Source organism: Emydura macquarii, unplaced genomic scaffold, assembly GCF_026122565.2.
Source record: "Emydura macquarii macquarii isolate MOO-44397 ecotype Brisbane River unplaced genomic scaffold, CSIRO-AGI_Emac_v2 contig_1230, whole genome shotgun sequence".
NCBI lineage: Eukaryota > Metazoa > Chordata > Testudines > Chelidae > Emydura > Emydura macquarii.
In genome coordinates this window covers 20853964-20874055 of record NW_027131367.1, presented here as the reverse complement: position 1 = coordinate 20874055, position 20092 = coordinate 20853964, and the positions used below count along the sequence as shown (strand labels likewise).

The window sequence follows — 20092 nt, the reverse complement described above, 5'->3', positions numbered from 1 at the left end:
GAAGTCAGGACAGAAGAAGGACGAGCATGGACCAAGGCCAGAGGACAAGCTGGGCGGGGAAGACTCTATATTTCAGCACACAAACCATGCTCTACACCCAAAGGAGCTGGATGACCCCAGCCGGGGGATCCTGACCCCAGTCCAAACAAAGCTCTGGAGTGATGAGGAAACTGAGGCAGGGAACTCTATGTAGGGTTTACTATTTTGTATGAACTGAACTCTATTGTGATTCACCTGTTACGTAAAAGAGCAAATAAGGTGTTAGACTCTGTGCAAAGTGTTTCTTTGTGTTATCTGCTTCACAACTGCCACCTGGCCCTCTGAGTGGGTTAAACCGTAACCTAGGAGGCTCTCACCATCTGTGAGATTCTGGATTAAGGCTACTGAGGTATCTTGAGGGTCAGCACTGGCCCTGTGGGGCTTGGGCAAGTGGGCTGAGGAGTCCATTGCCATGAAGGAGCAGCAGACTGTAAGTCACTGCCTAGGAAATGTGCTGGAAAGGCCAAGCGAGGTAACATTGCTGCAACCTGCTGAGCACCAACGGAGCTTAAAAAACCCAGGGACACAGCAGCTGGGTCCCTTCACAACAGTCTAAAAGGCTAATACAATCCAAGGATGCATCAGGCGAGGTATTTCCAGTAGAGAGAGGGAAACGTTAGTACCATTATACAAGGCACTGTTGAGACCAAGGACAAGTTGAACAAGGACAAGTGCAGAGTCCTGCACTTAGGATGGAAGAATCCCATGCACAGCTACAGACTGGGGACCGACGGGCTAGGCAGCAGTTCTGCACAAAAGGACCTGGGAGTTATAGTGGATAAAAAGCTAGATATGAGTCAGCAGTGTGCCCTGGTTGCCAAGAAGGCTAATAGCATATTGGGCTGCATTAGAAGGGGCATTGCCAGCAGACGGAGGGAAGTGATTATTCCCCTCTATTCGGCATTGGTGAGGCCACTTTTGGAAAACTGTGTCCAGTTTTGGGCCCCACACTACAAAAAGGATGTGGAGAAGTTGGAGAGAGTCCAGCGGAGGGCAACAAAAATTATTAGGAGGCTGGAGCACAGGACTTATGAGGAGAGGCTGAGGGAACTAGGCTTGTTTACTCTGCAAAAGAGAAGAATGAGGGAGGATTTGATAACAGCCTTTAACTATCTGACAGAACAAGGAGCAATGGTCTCAAGTTGCGGTGGGCGAAGTCTAGGTTGGATATTAGGAAAAAGTTTTTCACGAGGAGGGTGGTGAAGCACTGGAATGTGTTACCTAGGGAGGTGGTGGAATCTCCATCTTTAGAGGTTTTTAAGCTGCAGTGTGACAAAGCCCTGGCTGGGATGATTTAGTTGAGGTTAGTCCTGCTTTGAGCAGGGGGTTGGACTAGATGACCTCCTGAGGTCCCTTCCAACTCTAATATTCTATGATTCTATGACCTCATCTGGAATCCTGTGTGCAGTTCTGGTCTCCCAGGTTTAGGAATGATGAATTCAAACGGGAACAGGTGCAAAGAAGAGCTACTAGGATGATCTGAGGAATGGAAAACTGGCCTTATGAGAGGAGACTCAATGACCTTGACTCATTTAGCCTAACCAAAAGAAGGCTGAGAGCGATAAATACAAGGGAGGGAGAGGAGTCATTTAAGTAAGCCTGAATGTGGACACAAGAACAAATGGATATAAACTGGACATCAATAAGTTAGGCTTGAAATTAAACAAAGGTTTCCAAGCATGAGAGGAATAAAGTTCTGGAACAGTCTTCCAAGGGAAGCAGTGGGGACAAAAAAAACCCCTAACTGGTTTCAAGAGTGAGCTTGATAAGTTTATGGAGGGGATGGTACAATGAGACTGCCTACAATGGCATGTGGACGATCTGTGACTGCTGGCAGCAAATATCTCCAATGGGAGATGGGACACTATATGGGGAGGGCTCTGAGTTACCACAGAGAATTCTTTCCCAGGTGTCTGCCTCATGGGTCTTGCCCACATGCTCAGGGTCTAACTGATCACCATATTTGGGGTTGGGAAGGAATTTCCCTATGTCAGATTGGCAGAGACCCTGGGGTGCGGGGTTATGCCTTCCTCTGCCGCATGGGGCACAAGTCACTTGCAGGTTTAAATTGGTTTTAAATGGTGGATTCTGGGTAACTCTTTAAATCTTTAAATCATGATTTGAGGACTTCAGTAACTCAGCTAGAGGTTAGGGGTTTAGGGGTGAGGTTCTGTGGCCTGCAATGTGCAGGAGATCAGACTAGATGATCATGATGGTCCCTTCTGGCCTTAGTGTCTATGAGTCTAGTGAGTGGCCAAGGCGGACACTCAGCTGCAACCTGTGATGCCTCATCATGATTAATTTGATATCTTCTCCACCAGTGCTGCACTGGTAATCTAGCCCCGCCCTAGCCCTGGAGAGACTCCTGGGAGGGGGACTGGCACAGACCCTGCAAAGGGACAGCTAATATGTGAGAGGCAGGGAGTTCATCTGGGCAACTCCACCAGCCCCTGCTGCCTTGGCTTCGCTGTTGCACACTGGGGAAATCCTTGTTTGTTGACATCAGATATTCAGTGTTGTGGCTGGGGGGTCCTTAGCACCCATATCAGGGAGCTCAATGACGAAGGACAAGCTATAAAAATGCTCATTCCAGATGCAAGGCCCACCCCATCTCACCCTGTTTAGACAAGCCTGTTTGGAGTGAAAGCCTGATCCGCCGTCGTCAGTGTGCCTCTGCCCTTAGACGGGGTGAGGGGGACGTGCTGCCTTCCCTGAATACTGATTGTTTAGCTCTGAGTCCATAAAGCATTTGGCGTAGGGGAAAGCAGCCTGGTATTCATCTCCCCGAGCTCTAAGAAATGTAGACTGTGTACATGAACAAACAGGAGGTGCACATCACTCACTGCCCAAGCTCATTATTTTTTTACAGGCCCCCCACTGACAAGGGGTGTTAGCTGATGAAAATGATTTCGACATGGATCTATAAATCTTGAAAACAGGATGCCCAGTTTTACTTTAATCAGGGCAGGAGGCACAGGTGACACTCGGGAATTCTTGAAAAGGAAAATCGTTGTTTCATTAAGGGCTGTGGCACATCCTCACAAAACATGAAATGACAGAACTTGCTTCTCCCCTGGGCACAGGACTCCAAAGAATATTTTAAATTCTGGTTTGCTTCTTTCAGGTTCCTGTGCATCTGTGGAGACACACCAGGGGTGGAGACGAATCTAGTCTTTGTGTTTACTTAACACTTTCCATGGGGGGGCTAGGTTATCACGGAGCGGCAAAGCAGACAGACTGTGTACTCAAAAGAAATGCAATAACAGCAACTTCACACCTTTCTCAGATTTCAGCTTGTTACTGCTTTCTCAGAGAAGGAAAACTGTGATTGTAAGATCTAGCTACGGAACAATCCTGAGCAAAGCAACCACTGTTGCCTGCTGTCAGAAGAACCTCAGGGGCCACAACTGGAAATCAGTAACTCACATATAGCTATAGTTAAAACCAACTGGGAACTTTATGTTAGAAAATGCTGATTCATCACAGCTGAAACAGTTTGGGAGAAAGGGCCAGTTTTGATGAATTACTTGTTTCAATATTTTTTGAAAATGACATTTTGAAATTGTCAGAATGTTGCATTTCCACATTTTTAAATGAAAAACTCTGTTTTCTCCCCCGCCCCATATTCTCCATGGCATCCCAGTGATATTGGGAAAGAATGTCACCATAGTCAGACTAGGTGCATACAACACAACTGACCCACAGCCAGCCGAGATAGAAGGGTACACTGAGAATCGGTGGTGGCTGCTCACACACTGCTAGACGATAATTGAAAGTAAACAGGAAATGTTTTAACGGTGCCATTTAGGAGGCTTAATCTTACCAGAAACTGGTAGGTATGTGTTATGGACCAGGATGGAGGCAGTCAGGCCTAGTAGTCAGAGCAGGAGTAAGGTCTAGTGGGCAGAGCAGACACCCAGGTTAGGGAAGGAAGCTGAGGATCAGCACCAGTCAGTTGCCAGCTACAGAGCCAGGAGTCAAGCCAGAAAATCAGAACCAGGCATTGAAGCTGAGGGTCAGAGCTGAGGTCAGATACCAAATGCCAGAGCCAATGGTCACTGAGAATTGGAGGTGAGGCAGAGTTCAAACATGGAGCAGAAGCCCAGTGAGAACAGGAGCGAAGTTGTGGGTGAGGCAGGTGCCAAGAATGGAGCAGCGTCCAGAAGGAGAGCACAAGCACAGGCCAATGCAGCCACAACAGGAAACCACCGTGCTGCTCAGACAAACTTCCTGTTCCTCCACCTGACTTAAATAGCGTCGTTGGATCGATCAGCGGAGCTGGGTGATCCCCCAATCGGAGCTCCTGTGGCTGAGGTTATAGCCCTAGCAGCTTCTCAGCCCACCCAATTTCAGTCACCACTGGGCAGAGGCCAGGATGTGGTAGCTGTCTAGGGGCTCTCAGACATGGGTTCAAGACCCCAAGACATTATAGTATGTAGCTGGCATAGCTACGCGGTGCTTCTGCTGGTACTACCGCGGCTACACTGCTATTTATACAGGTGCTCGCTCGATGCGTGCTAGTGCAGATATGCATACATAACCAGGCAGAATCACACCCTAATCCCACAGTGTAAACAAAGCCGTAGGGTATGTCTACCCAGCAGCTGGGAAGTGTCACTCCCAGCCCAGGTAGATGTGCACACTGGCACACTAACAGTGTGGCTACGGTGGCTCAAGCTAGCTGTCCAAGCACAAGCCCACCTGAGAGATGAGGTGTGTACTCAGGGCACTAGCCCCGCCCGTGCTGCTGCAGCCATATTGCTGTTTTAGCACTGGCTTGAGCTGCTACCATTTGTGCATCTCCCCACACTTGGAATTACACCTTGCAGCAGCAGTGTAGATGTACCTTTACAGATGACAATTCCCCCAGTAACACTACACGTCCCAATGGAGATCAGCTCGCAAGATGGGACCCCAATGAATCCAAATCCAATACCAAACTCTGAGCAGGTTTCAAATCAGAACCTCAAACCCTGATTTAAACTAATCCAGATCCAAACAAATCAATAATAATAATATCCTACAAAACCCCTTCCATCAATCTCAAATGGATCTCCAAATACACCACGACTAACTCTCTTGGGTCAATATTGTTGGCTGTGGGGTCGGCCAATACAATTATCCACATTCTGCTGATGGGGAAACTGAGGCACGCAGAGAATAAATCACTCTCCAAAGGTCACCCGCAGCAAGTCAGGGTCAGAGCTGGAATTAAATCTCAGCTAGTCTGGCTATCGAGATAAAACACTGAAGTTCGGAGGACATACTTTACCTCAAGAACACTTTAAAGAACAGGTTCAGATGCTTACCAGCTTTGTGACTTGCATAGAGGACCCAGATATTTAGATACACTTAAGTATTTTCTCCAGCACTGGGGATTTTCTCAGAGACTGATGGCAATGTGTAAAGTGAATTCAGAGCTGGTGAAAGATGCGGGATAACCTGTCCTAGAGAACGAAGCTCTTTGTACATCCACAGAGCCGGTAAAGCATGGGCAAATGCAGCACAAACTCCCCTCAAAGGAGTCCCCGGAAATGTGCTTCTGGCCTGGAGAGGCTACTCCACAGCAGCAAGGGCCATGTCACTGTTAGCCTTGCCGCTGAAACGGCCAACAACACTGGAAGCTGCTGGTTTGACTGACAGTATGTGGCTATCTGGCCATCTCTGGAAGAGTGCAGTAGCGCCGGTCACACAGGCCATACCCCCAGCGCGGCATCAGATGGAAATTTGCAGTGCTGTGGTCATAGCTCAAAAGCTTGTCTCTTTCACTAACAGAAGTTGGTCCAATCAAAGATACTGCCTCACCCCCTGTGTCTCTCTGTCCAATGGAAATGACTTCCAGCTCCTATTCACTTGACTAGTTTTGTAGCAGGTGATTCGGGAGTGGTATGCTGTTACTTTTAAAGGTACCTTACCTGAAGGATAACCCAGTGACCCTCTTTTGCAGCCATGTCTAGGGCTTGCTCTGCTACTACCTCCTGACCTTGTCCAAGGGAAACATTGTGGAAATTCCTGTTGTTAAATGTGTAACCAAGTTTCTTCCCTATAAGGAGAAAGAAAAACTTTCAGCACTCTTTACCGGAACAGCTCATGCAGCTGATCTCAAACAGTAATGGCAAGGCAGAGCTCATGCTTCTCAAAATTCCTTCCCAAAACAGCTACCACATTTCTTATCATTATTATCTTATTTCTAACACACTCCTTGCCAAGGCATTGAAAACAGCACTGGCTGCTTCCAAATTACTTCTAATTGCAGCACAACATCAACACAGAGGTACAATGCTACAATGCTTTGTTTAGAGAACATTATTCCCCCATAACCTTGTGCAGAGATGCATTTTTAAATGATATGAAATTAAAGTCATTTCCAGCTGATTAAACAGGCTTTGAACCAGATATCATTCAGTGGTGAAATTCACCCTGCCAATTCACCCCACGGTTAGCGATGTATTTACAGATACATTCACTCTGGAAAAGGAAACTGAGATGCCTTTATATATTGGAAATGGTTGGCTGAAATCTGTGTTGGTGCCTTGTGCTCTTAGATTATTTCCTTCTCTAGTGCCCACAAGACAGACAGTCCTTCCGGGGCAGTGCTCAGAAGGAAGGACTCCTGCTAATGGCTGGATGTGTCCCTATACCACACATGGATAGTTCCACTCCTCCCATATTCCCTAAAAGAGCACTAGACAGCAAATCCCCCAACAGTTTACATTCAACATCAGTGTGGCTCAGATCAAACTGAAGAACTAACAATTGGCAACTTACAGAAGAGAAAGCAAAATACATCACAGTGAACTCCCAACATGGAAAAGATATAACACCCCTTCAAACTCCACCACCCTCACACTGCAGAATCATTGTATTATTTACTTTGTCCATCACATGGTAGAAATCCATTAGGCTTTCCAGCAACCAAAGCTATGTCTCTGTTCCCACCCTAATTGTCAGAGCTGGCTGTGGGAGTGATTCTCACTGCCTTTGATGCAAAGTTGACAACATCTGTGACAGAGATGGCAATTTTCTGCAGTATCTTTGGGAGAGCTCACTGCATTAAGTTTATGTATCACTGTGGGCCAAGGTAGAGGATAAGCACACTCCTTCAGGAACTAAGCACTGTGGGGGTGATTAGGCAGATTCACATCCCTCCAGAGAAGTACCCCCACCTAGAGACGTTCACATGTACTAGTTCAAACAGGCTTCTCTGGAGATCAACAACAAAGAAAGGACTTTTAGATAAATAGCCTGAATTTAACCTGACCCAGGCCTACTTTCTGACCTAGCAAATGGACAGGACCTTCCATCCAAGGAGGGCCTGTTCTTCCCGGGAAGGGTTGGAAGGACTTTAGCCTACTGAAGTTCCATAATACTGACGGGTGACCTCCGGTAAGACTTTGGTATGTGCATACGGACTTTTATTGTGTTTTATATGTTTTCTATTTAATGCATTCACCGCAAGAATATATGTGCTGGTTACAAAGGGCTGTATGGGAACCTGTCACTGCTGGCAATTACAGCTGCTCAAACTTTGGAGAGAAAAGCAGAGCACAGACACTAGCCTGATTAGGCAGTCTGTCTTGCTGGGGATATCACAGTGCAGGCAGGGACCTGTGCAGCCTGGAAAGACCATACTTGGCTGCTTTGGGTTAAAATTCACTTAAGTCTTGGATGCAGAGATAACAAAATGTTGTTATCCTTATTACACGACTAAAGGGCAGCAGAACTGTGCTTAATATGCCCTAGCTGAGGAGTCACCATAATGTAAACCTCACTAGTTAAGGGGGTGCTAGTAATGCTAACTGCAAGTGAAAGGTGGAGGGAAGGGTTGAGGACAGGTGTTATTTGGTGGCATAGTCTCTGTTTGAAGGGTCTGATATGCCATTTGTCCTCCACCCCCTCCAGTGTTTAAAGACAGAGCTGACTGGACTCAGCTGAAAGTTCTTGTTTCTGCTCAGCGATCACTAGAGCTGAAATCACTAGTGAGCAGGTCTAGGGATCTCAGCCATAAACATGGTGTAGTGCCAGGGTGGCAGTGAAAGACAACATCGAAGAAGCTGCAGCGGTGCAGTTCCCCACTACCTGGTGTAATCACTGAAAGCTGAAGTCACCACGGACTAAGCGAACTACTGCAACCTCAGAACATGGCCTCAGAGCTAAAGGGAGCAACAGCAGAGGCAACTGGGGTGATACTGGCAATTGGCAGCAGTGACAGCAACAAGGCAAGAGGTGTCACTCAGACCCTCCATCCCGCTGGGGGGCTGAGGTGAACCCACCCAAACGCATGCCTGGACTATGGGACTTCACTGACCTCGGACATCAAACCCTGAATAGGGTGCAGCAGAAGAAAAGAAGAGGGATGTGTTAAAGGGACATTCATCTGTTGGACTTTCACACTACAAGGTGGGAAACTGAGGCAAAGGACACTGCCCAAGATACTGTGGTGCAGGTGTTTTGCTTCTTTGCATACTTTTGAATTATGGCTGTGTTTCCCCAAATTATTGCAGTGTTCCCCCTTCTCTTAATAAAAGTTGTGGGGTTTCTTGTTATACACGGACTCAGTGCTTGCTTGTAAGGAAGGTTTGTCTCTTAGAGGCACCTAGGGGTGGTGGTTAGTTTCTCAGATACCTGGGTGGGGGCTCAAGCCGGTTCTGTTTTGGAATTTTAAGAAGAACCCCTAGATACTGGACCCAGACCTTGGTGTGGCAAACACCACCTGGCAGAAGGGTGACATACGAATTTCTCAGAGACAATCTCTGCTTTAAAGAGCAAACAGTCTGAGCAGGCAACCGAGGCACAGCTGCAGATGGAGTTAAGCAGGTACTGCTGCACTGGGGGGAAGAAGGGAAAACTGGGCCATATTGGGGCCACCCCTCCTCCTGGAACCTGCTGGACCTAGAACTGTGCAGGGACATCTCCCTCCCCCCCATGTGACCTGGAAGAAAAAAACCAGAGGGAGGAGCCAGCTAGTGACTGCAGCAGGCAGGGCTGCTGCAGAAACAGCTAGAGTCAGACCCGATTTTCAACAGGTTTGACTATAGCTTTTCTCTGCCCTGTGCTGATTCGCTATTTGCTCCAACCCTCCCTCACAGTCTCTTCACCTCAGCCTCCTTCCACACCTGGCCCCTCTTACTAATCTGATTCTTGCCCATCCCCTTCCCTTCAACGCCCCAGCACCCTTCACTTTGCTTTCCAGTTAGCTCACCTGGTGCTAAACCCTCACCCCCGCCCATAAGAAAAAAGCCAGTGAGACTGACATGACGTTTGCCGCCATTACAATGTTCACTCTGCTGGCGTGTGCTACCTCATCCCCCACCCTCTGTCTGTCTGGTCTGTCGAGACACTCAGCTCATCTACTTCTTTGGGTAGGTGCAGCTCATAGCGCAATGGGGGCCTGTTCTCGGCTGGTCCTTAGGCACAACCTTAATAAATATGATTAATAATCGTAAGTAACATCGTTACCTCCACTTTACAGATGGGGAGCTGAGGCACAGACAGACTGGGCGATTTGCCCAGCATCACTCAGGGAGTCTGTGGTAGAGCAGGGAACTGAGCCCCCCGTCCTAAGTCACAGGCCAGCCCCAGAACCACAATGCCAGCCTTCCTTTCTGGCAGGCTTTAGAATCTTCCAGCTCCGAGCGAAGAGGAGAATGTGCACTCAGGATCCTCTGGTAGGGAGCGGAGAAAACGTCCTGAGGTTTCTACTTGGAGTTAGACACTTAGTACAATATCTGAGCAGAGGGCGGTGGGACAAGACAGGACTCAGGTGGGGAGGGCACCTGAAAGGAGCTCACTTCCATTTGCAAGAAGTATCTAGCCTAAGTTTCAGAGAGACTTTAGTCTGCAGTAAAAGTTCATGGAGGACACACAAAATATTGAATAGAGATTGAACCAAAATCTCAGTGGGCCAGATTCAGGACTGGTGTAACTGCATGTAAATAATGGCTTCATTTTGTTTAATTTTTTCACTTTTTTTTACCATGCATAAACTTTTATGGCTGACAAAAGCCAGGTTCTCAATTACTTGAGTCCTTTGCAATTCCATTTATACCACTCATGTTTTAGATCCCAGTGCCTGACTCCCTGTGCAACAACATAACATGATGAGGACAATTTCACCTGGAGAACTATGAAAGTAAGAGAACCAATTTCTCAATTTCCAGCTACCGCCTTATCTTTTGAGGAAACCCATGTAAAGGACAGGATGCTCCCTGGGGTTCTGGCAAACACCACTTTCATTTCATTCAGTATTAATGGGATGTGATGACAGGAAAGGAAGGGAATAAAACATGCATAAATCTGTAGGGCACGTAAGTGCAGTGCTCCTGGTCACCCATGCAATACACCAAGGGTACGTCTGCACTTTGAGCTGGGGATGTAATTTCTACTTGAAGAGACACACCTATGCTATCTCTGACTGGGTTAGTGTGCTACAAATCCAAGTGAAATCATTGAGGCATGAGCGGCACGAGCAGTGGTCGCAGTGCCATGGCTACACTTCTGTTTTTAGCATACAAGCTCTGATTGAGATAGTGTGGGCCACACCGCCAGTTCAAGTGCAGACATACCCAGAGAGTCCTTTTCTCTCCCAGGGCAATCAGAGCAGAGTCCATCATGTGCCCCATGCTGCATTCCAGCCAGCCATTTTTCTTCTGTGTCTCATTAACGTTTTTGACAGATGTTTATGTGAATTTAGTGCTGGTGAGAGAGGCTGGGTAGACAGCCCTGGAGACTAAAGTTACTCTCACCATACACAAAAAAGGTGCATTGCAGACCAGAGCAGAGGGTGTTAGTCTTAGCCCTGACGCTAAGGGATCACCTCTAGGGGGATAGGTTAGTTCAATTTCACTGTCTTTTTGGAGCCTGGCTTCTCTGCTGAGGCTACCAGACGTGTTGGTGTTTGGTGTGGACACCAGCCCACTAAGGATTGGATGGAGACACGTCAGCTTTGCTCACCCAGACCACTGACTAACTGATGGATTTTTAAATATTCCACTTCCCACTCCTGTAAACCAACCTGCCCCCCCTCAGATTTCAGCAACTGCACTGATGGGGCCTGAAGGCAGGGTTAGAGAAGGGGAAAGAATATTGGATGAATATGACAGGGATCCCGAGGTGGCCAAGGAACAGAGCAGCAGACCATACTTACAGGATGGGGGACTCTATCCTGGGAAGCAGTGAGTCTGAAAAAGATTTGGGGTTCATGGTGGATAATCAGCTGAACATGAGCTTCCAGTGTGACACTGTGGCCAAAAGGGCTGTGGTGATGCTTGGATGCATAAACGGAGGAATCTCAAGTAAGGGTAGAGAGGTTATTTTGTCTCTGTATTTGGAACTGGTGTGACCAGTGCTGGAACCCTGTGTTCGGTTCAAGTGCCCACAATTCAGAATGCTGATCAATTGGAGAGGGTTCAGAGAACAGCCTCGAGAATAATTAAAGGATTAGAAAACAGGCCTTATAGTGATAGAATCCAAGAGTTCAATCTATTTCGCTTAACAAAGAGGAAGAGAAGGGGTGACTTTATCACAGGCTATAATTACCTGCATAGGGAACAGTCTAGCAGACAAAGGTATAACACAATCCAATGGCTGCAAGCCCAAGTTAGACAGATCCAGTCAGGAAATAAGGTGTAATTTCTACACGGTGAAGGTAATTAACCATTGGAACATTTTACCAAGGGTCGTGGGGAATTCTCCATCACTGTCAATTTTTAAATCAAGAGTGGATGTTCTTGTAAAAACTCTGCTCTAAGAATTATTTTGTGTGCAGTTCTCTGCCTGTGTTATGCAGAAGGTCAGACTAGATGATCACAATGGTTCCCTCTGGCCTGAGAATCTATGGATCTATGAGATGCAGTGTGACAAAAGGAGCCTCTTTACCAACAGCAGTCAAGAAGGAACTGGCTACAATGATCTGAGGGTGCCATGAAAGGCCCTGCAGGGTGCTGGGCTCATGCTATACCTCATTGTCATTACCTTTAAGGGTAAAGAAACTTTAAGGGTCAGGGGTGTTTCTGAAGCCTCACACTACAGAGTTTAGTCCCTTCAGGGAAAATCTTGCACAGTCAGCAGCTTTTTATAGCACATGAATTGACAACAGTAATTCAGTGTGTCACTGAAAACAGTGTTTTACCCAACATAGCATATCCTTCTAGAAGCCCCTTCTGTTTCAGCAGATCGCACTGACCATGGCTGCTAGCACTGGGAACAACAGAATTACGGAGAAGTCAAATACTGGAAATTTTGCTAGTCTCTCTGGGAGAACGTTATAGAAAAGTGGTTGCTATTTTTAGCGAGCTGATAGCATACTAAAAATCTCTGATGTGAGTTACAGGTTGTATGAGAGACATACTCAGAAACTACAGCAGTGTGATTAGTGTTGGTATTCTAGGCAATACATGGAGGAGAGAAGTTTAACTTAAGCTTTAGGTGAAAATTCACAAAACTATGAAAAGCACACACTCTGGGCATTATTTATTTTTAACAGCTTGCTCTACTATCTATGAGAAGACAAAAGCAAACCCAGGAAATTCATGCCAGGATAATGACATAGAAGATAACAAACCATGATGCTGTGGATTGTTCAGAGACATGATTTATTTACCTTGCTTCTCCACATCCTTTAGAGGGTCGACCCCTGGGGACAGGATAAAGAACATTGGGGTTGCAGGTCCTGACTCCTCAAATGATGTTGCAAAATCCAGAGATCTTCCTACCACATATTTACTTCCCAGCTTTTCTTCAACAAAATCCCTGCCAGAAAAACATTGTGGGACTGTTAATGTTCAGAAAAGCCAGAAGCATCTAGAACAGACAGTGCATTTATAAGCTGTTGCACAATCTATTAAGCGTATATTATTGTACTTCGCAAACTCAAAGAAACCTCATGATAAACTGGATGCAAAATACAGAATCCTAATTAGGATCTGTAGTTTAACATTAGGACTTGCTGTTTCTGTAGAAATCTCCCTGCATATGGTATACATTTTTGAAGTCCCTAGTGTGATGTAAACAGAACGGCAGAATGAGAGAAAAGAAGACCTAATGAGCTACAGCAGGGGATTGTCAGGATTGTTGTGGTGTGAAAGGATAGTGTTCTGCAGGTGACTGTAGTGTTCTGTCTGGGTGTCTCTACTTGGGCTCAGTCAACATGGAAGTCCTTATTTCTGAGATTTGAGGGGCAGCTACTTGGGTTTCTCTTCATACATTTACCAATTGCTGCTCCATTGTGTTAGCTTCTAGATCAGTTGCCCAGTGTGGCATCTGGGAGCTAATTTTAGCAAGAAACACTGAGAGAAAGTGCTGGAAAGGAACATGACCATATAGCACCTAAGCCATTTACATGGAGTCATTCCTTGTCTTCATGATGCCTGCAGTAGTTATCTAGGGAATGGGGGTGATAGAAGTGAACATAGCCTTCCTAGCAGGCATGTTCACCACTCCTGGTAGGAATTCCCTATGTTCAGAGTTCCAAACCCATTGGTCTCAGCAGAGGCCATCTCTGCCCTGCCTTGTAATGGAAGGCAGGATCCTCCCACTATCCCAGCTGCCTTGCCAAGTCAGCAGTGCCATTGTTCCCACATATGCAAATAAAATTGGCTAATGAATTAAAGAGTGAAGAGAACCGCAGCAATGTTGGCTCTGTGGGGAGGAAGACTGGAGAAGTGATCTGTTATGATGTTTACTTTCAGACAACAACACTTACAGGGAGATTATTCTCTTTCCTCTGTAGGCATGAGTCATAGACATTCCCACTCCTGAAGGCTAAAAGCTCCAGGGATATTCCTCTAAAACACTTGCAGTGGGATAACAACAAAGAACAATAAAGAGAGGTCCCTTACCTTACAGTACGAGTACTTTGAGATGCTTTTGTCCACATGGATCCCACCATAGGAATGTGGCTCTGTGTGCATGAGCCCAGGGCCCACTGGTGATACACGTGTGTCCTGTGCACCACCGTGCCCCCTACCGCAAGGATACAAAGAGTGGAACAATCCCAACACCACTCACTTTCTTAACTAATATAGAATATCTAGATAAGGACTCTGTATCAGTAGGGTAGGAGGATGGGCTGTGGGATCTGTGTGGACACAAGCATCTTGAAGAATTCCAGTTACTGTAGGGTAAATAACCTTTGCTTCTTCAAGCATTTGTTCACACGGATCCCACTGTAGAGTGGTGACTAGTAGTTACTGCTCAAGGAGAGAGCTGATTGGAGTTCTATCTCAGTAATGATGGTAGAACAGCCATGCCACACTGGGCATCAGATCTAGAAGATGCCACAATGGGGCAGCAATTGGTAAATGTATGAAGAGAAACTCAAGTAGCTGCCCCACAAATCTGAGAAATAGGGACTTCCCTGTTGACTGAACCCAAATAAAGTGCGCCCTAACTCAAGAGGGAAGAGATAGTATATTTAATGCAGTCTGTAACCCATGTAGGGAGTCTTTGGCCTAGTCTACACTTACCTTAAAATTCAGCGGCAGTCAACAGGAATTACGCAAGCTACACATAGTATCTTGAGTAATTCCTGTTGACTTCTTAACTTCCGTTGTGCACGGCATCTTTACTGTGCTGCGCCACTTAAGGGGGTGGTTTTAACAAGTCGACTTCTGGATCGATTGATTGGGTCTTCACTGACTGCTCAATCGATTCGGATAGATTGATTTGACAGCGGCAAATTTGCCGCCGTCAGTGAAGACGCACCCTTTGAGAGAAACAGCCTGCTCTTTAGACTTATCGCCAAAAGCCATCATGAGGCTGGATGATTTATGAAATGGCTCTGTTCTGGAAAGAGAAAAGGACACAGCTCTCAGCACAGCTAGTGTGTAGTGGTTAGCCTCTGCAGTGAGTAATGAGGTTTAGGGAAACGCACCAATAAGGATATAAATATTCACAACAACTTTTGGTAAAAATACTGGATGTGTCCTAAGAGTAACCCTGTCTTTACGAAATACAATGTGTGGATGACTTGCCCTCAAAGCCTGAAGTGTGCTCACCCTGCGGCTGAGGGGAGAGGTGATATAATTAAGAGAGGTGATATAATGAACGTGAGGACATGGGTTCAAAGGGAGGGGCCATCAAAGACAGGAGGGCCACATTCAAGTCCCAGGCAGGGAGTGTCTCCTTAACGAGTAAAAATAAATAAGTCCACCTGTCGCAGGGTGACTGGCTCCTTTAAGAGGAGATGGAGCCATCCCTATCTGGGGTTTAATTAGCTGTTTCCCAGCCTGAGGGACAGGGATAATGGGGGTGGAGGTGTCAGGTGATAGCTTAATGGACGGCTGGGACTCATAAAAGGGCCGAGAGATCAGTCTGGGGTGTGGAACCACAAGGAGTGGGCAGGTCTAAGTCATGGTTGTCAGGAGGCCAGGCACTGCAGAGGAACCAGCCTGGGGGCCCAGTGCTCTATACCCGAGCAGGAGAACAGTGCTCAAAGGTAGCCCAGAAAGGGGATGGGAACAGAGGATGGGCTGAAGAGAAGCCCAGGAATGCAGAAGAGCTTTTTCATTTATTGGGACTTTTAAGTTTGGCTTTTGCTACCCCGGAAGGGGTTACATTTGTTTATGACTTGACCAGACGGCTAAGCCACATCTCTAGCACTGACCTGTGTGGGGGGACTCTGAAGGAAGGAAACTGAGTCAGAGAATATTGTAGCACCACACTTGGCCAGCAGGCATTGCTGCAGGGCAGGCATGTCCTATAACACCAGCCCATTAAAAATCTTTTTAATGTGGGATGGGAAAAATCAAGTGACCTTCAACAGCTGGGTGATAGGGTGATAGAGCGTCCAGATGAAGCCTGACAGAGCTAAGTTCAGCTCTGTGCAACGATTTCTGAAAAGTCCTGACAAGACAGAATTCTGGCCTGTGTGTCAGCAAAGAGTGAAACTGAGGTGCATGAAGAAGGGGAGTATAGTAGAGTTATACATCATACTGGCTCAGCAGCCCCTTACCCCACTGCATGTGTGCTTAGAAAAAGAGTTACAAAGAGTTTGGAGTCTGAGGTTCCCCTAAACAAACAATCACTCTCCAGCAGAGCTGTCTTTCAGGCAGGGCAGATTTTAAAGCCTGGAGACCTAGTCTCAGTCATCAGACATGTGCCTCAGAACTGAGGTAAGACTCAGAAAAGGAACAAGAAAAAGTCCTTTTTTTCCTTTAAAGTCAATGAGTTTAAATGAAATATAAGAAAAACTACTACAAGAATGAAGTAATTAACTAATGAACTACATGACATGAATCCTGTCGAAGAGCTACAGAGAAGCAGGATGACACTGTGGGCTCAGTCTTGCTGCCATGGGCGGTGAGAGGGAATTGCGTTGTAGCCGGGGCTGGTCTACTCATTACACCTTCACGGTAGGCAACAGGAGGGCGTGCCGGGGCACATGTGGTCCAGTGGGCAAGCTGGCTAAAAAATTTCAGACGCACTTGCACAGAGTGCACACAGCAAGAGTCACATCCGGGTGGACAAATGCTTGAAAGGAAGAACAGGCAGTTAGCTGCACAGACAAAAAAAACCCAAATCCCCCCAAGCAGTAGTCATCATGGACGTAACAGGGAATCTGAAACTGACCATTCCTTGTGGAACACATACAATCCCCACTGAAACTTTCTGCAAGCCTGTCAGCAAATGCACCTGTAAAGAGGACTTCATGAGAAGGGTAAATGTGAGTGGTTTATCTAGTGGGTGTAGGGATGCAGATGCGAGATCCAGGTGAGGACTGGATCCTTCCTACAGCAGTTAGACAACTCTTGAGTGCTCTCATGCTGAGCATGCAGGCTGTTTACCTTGGGACGAGGAACTGCTTCTATAGACAAGCCTGGCTGAGTCCCATGAGAGCAGAGTGTCTCAGTACTCCTGGAAGTCAGACCGCTTCTACCTAGTGACCTAAATGTGGATTCGAGGGAAGTGATTATTCCCCTCTATTCGGCACTGGTGAAGCTTCATTTGGAGCACTGTGTCCTGTTTTGGGGCCCCCACTACAGAAAGGATGTGGACAAATTGGAAAAAGTCCAGCACAGGGCAACAAAAATGATTAGAGCGCTGGGGTACATGATTCATGAGGAGAGGCTGAGGGAACTAGGCTTGTTCAGTCTGCAGAAGAGAAGAGTGAGGGGGGATTTGATAGCAGCCTTTAACTACCTGAAAGGGGGTTCCAGGGAGGATGGAGCTAGGCTGTTCTCCATGGTGGCAGATGACAAAACAAGGACCTGTTGCAGTGGGGGAGGTCTAGGTTGGATATTAGGAAAAGGTTTTTCACTAGGAGGGTGGTGAAGCACTGGAACGGGTTACCTAGGGAGGTGCTGGAATCTCCGTTCTTAGAGGTTTTTAAGGAGCGGCTTGACAAAGCCCTGGCTGGGATGATTTAGTTGGATTGGTCCTGCTTTGAGCAGGGGGTTGGACTAGATACCTACTGAGGTCCCTTCCAATCCTAATCTTCAGGAGCTGAACTTTGAGCATCCAGGTTTGAAAATATTGGGCATTAACACTACACTGGCTTCATGTTTGTTTTGTATTTAATATCCTTGGGTATTTTAGGCAGTCCTACACTCAAGCATCTAGAATATGAAAGTATTTAGTGAAGGCATCATGAATTATCCTATTTGGGCATGCCCAATGCTCTAAAGCAGCTCCAGGATAAGCATGTCATACAAACAAACTACAAAATGCTTTTACACTACAATGCCAACTTTAGATGTCCAGAACTGTACAAATACTCAACTGATTTCTTCCAACTTGGATTATTTTTCCTTCCCACTAAGGGGTACTGCCAACAGAAGCAAAGCTTCCCATTTCTAGGTTCAGACACTTTTGAGTTATGTGAGTACAAATATTTCAGTTGGAAATGGGAGAAAGACCAGTCAAATGTAATCTGTATTCACCTCAACTTGGGAACAGCGTAGCCGATTTTACTCAAACTTTCCACCTTTGGGCGGAGGCGAAGCATGAAAATCCAGCCCCAAAGTGTGCTGGGTAACTCCCGAGAGAGAGAGGGAAGAGGACAGGACAGTATAAACGGAACAAGTCCTGATGAGTGAAAGACCTTTCGTTTTTCCTGAAACGTCTGTATTGTGTTCACATGCCTGCCTAAAGTTTAAATTTGCCTATTTGCCTTCAGTACATAATTTATAACTACAACTTTTAGAACCAGCATCACATATGTGTTATTTTTTCCAGCATTAACCCACTCTATAAGACATCTCTTCACTCCAGCATCTAAGGAATAACAGCTATGAACAATTTAGTAACTAGTATCAGTTATACTGAATTATACAGTTTGATTCTTCTAGAATTATTTATTCTTCAACTTTAAGACAGGGGACTGATGTGTAAAACTAGGGCATGCTAGGATGAAAGGGACATTTGCTGGGGAAGTAACAGTTCTTGTTCCTCTTCTTGAATCTACAGTTTGTGAAGAAAAACTCGAGTAATTATGGTAGCTAGTATCCCACAGCCATTCATAGTAAGTAACTCTGCTCCTTATTCAAAGCAATGAGACAAATCCATCAATAAGAAAACAGGTGAATTTTCTGTTTCATTTGATTCTGTAAACAGCAAGGCATTGACACAAACAATAATACTTGTGAAGTGTTCTGCTGCAGCTGTGTTTTATTTTTCATGTGCAACACAGCAGAGATTCACAATTCCTGTTTGATATCACCCAATTTTTGACCCTACATGTCTGCTCCGCACACAGTTTTATTGAAGCTGCTATTACATATCATTAGGTTCCCTGCAGCCATCCTGATAAAATGGGCTTTGTGATTAAGAGGGTCCCGATTAAGTGGAATGGGTGCATTGCACTGCAGAGTTAGAGAGGATTCGTTTAGGGCCCTTCACAAGAATCTCTTAGAACAAGACGTTTTGTGAGCTTTACATACTACGGTTAAATAAATGTGAACACACTTTGTGAATCATCTCTGCTTTCTTGAGCACATGGCTAAACAGTTCCCCCCCAGATGAGAGCATTACAGGGATAGCCAATGGGTCCCCTTACCGGACAGCGTAAGTCATGCGGTCAGGTCGGATGGCTCTCAACATGCACAGCCTCTGCAGAGCTGACTTGTTCTTCCATTCCTGAGGGAACTTCTCCTTTTCAGGGCATTCCGATTCTACAAATTTTTTCCAGCGTTTGGCAGATCCCTCGATATCCCGATCCAGGTTCCGGAATTGCTCCATAGATGACAGGCTCTGGAAATGTTTAGTGAACTCCATTTAGAACAGAAATACTACAAGCCCCCGGGAAGCATTTCTTACAACTACTAGCTGCTACGGTTTTGCCATGTTGGAATGGTAAAAACAGAAGCCAAAAAGCCAGGCTACTGAGTTCTGTTCCCAGTTCACCCACTTACCTGTTGTCAGCCATCTAGATCCCTACGGCTCAGTTTAGCCCTCTGTACAAGATGAGTAATAATAATACAGTACTTTATCTCAGAGGAGTGTTGTGAGACTTATTTAACTAGGCCCTGATTTAGGAAGTCATCCTATTCATGAGAGCACTTGAGAATATACTTAACTTTAAGCCAATGGGACTAACACATATGGTTAAGCATTGTCCTGACTCAGGGCCCCAATTAATAGGTATAAAGTGCATTAGATCCTTGGATGAAACTAACTCTGTAAATGCAAAGTTTATTACAGATCAGCCCAAAACAAAATCTGGGCACCCCTGACCTCCGGGGAAGTTTAGAATAAGAACTTTATGGCTCAGAGCCACTGCTTATTACTATGGGCTACATTCTGAGAGATGCTGAGCAACTATAACTCCCATTTACTTCACAGGTAATACAATTTGTCATTCCCAAGCCACGTGGATACACGGAACCAATAAATCAGCAAGTAGCTCTTCACAGTCACCACTGGAAATGGTACTTGATGTTTGGGCAAGCATGATTCCCTACCAGATACCCAAGATTCTTGAGATGTTTGCACATACCAATTCATACTCTTTGGATATGCACAACCGGGTGTGTCAGTTTCTAGAAAGTTGGTCTGCTAGATCCCTTACTCACCATATGGTGTCCTGAGGGTAAAAATGGGAGAGTGGCCCCATTCC

General features: G+C 46.1%; 1 protein-coding gene across 1 annotated transcript in view; it reads right to left on the bottom strand.

Moving 5' to 3' along the window:
• Positions 1-20092, bottom strand: part of DNAH9 (dynein axonemal heavy chain 9) — a 361000-nt gene that overhangs the window by 49736 nt on the left and 291172 nt on the right. Inside the window, exons 60-62 of the mRNA XM_067547747.1 lie at positions 19034-19227; positions 12641-12789; positions 5955-6082 (exon numbers count right to left, since the gene is read on the bottom strand). Of these exons, the coding sequence (XP_067403848.1) occupies positions 5955-6082; positions 12641-12789; positions 19034-19227 (471 nt within the window). The remainder of the gene's footprint in view (positions 1-5954; positions 6083-12640; positions 12790-19033; positions 19228-20092) is intronic.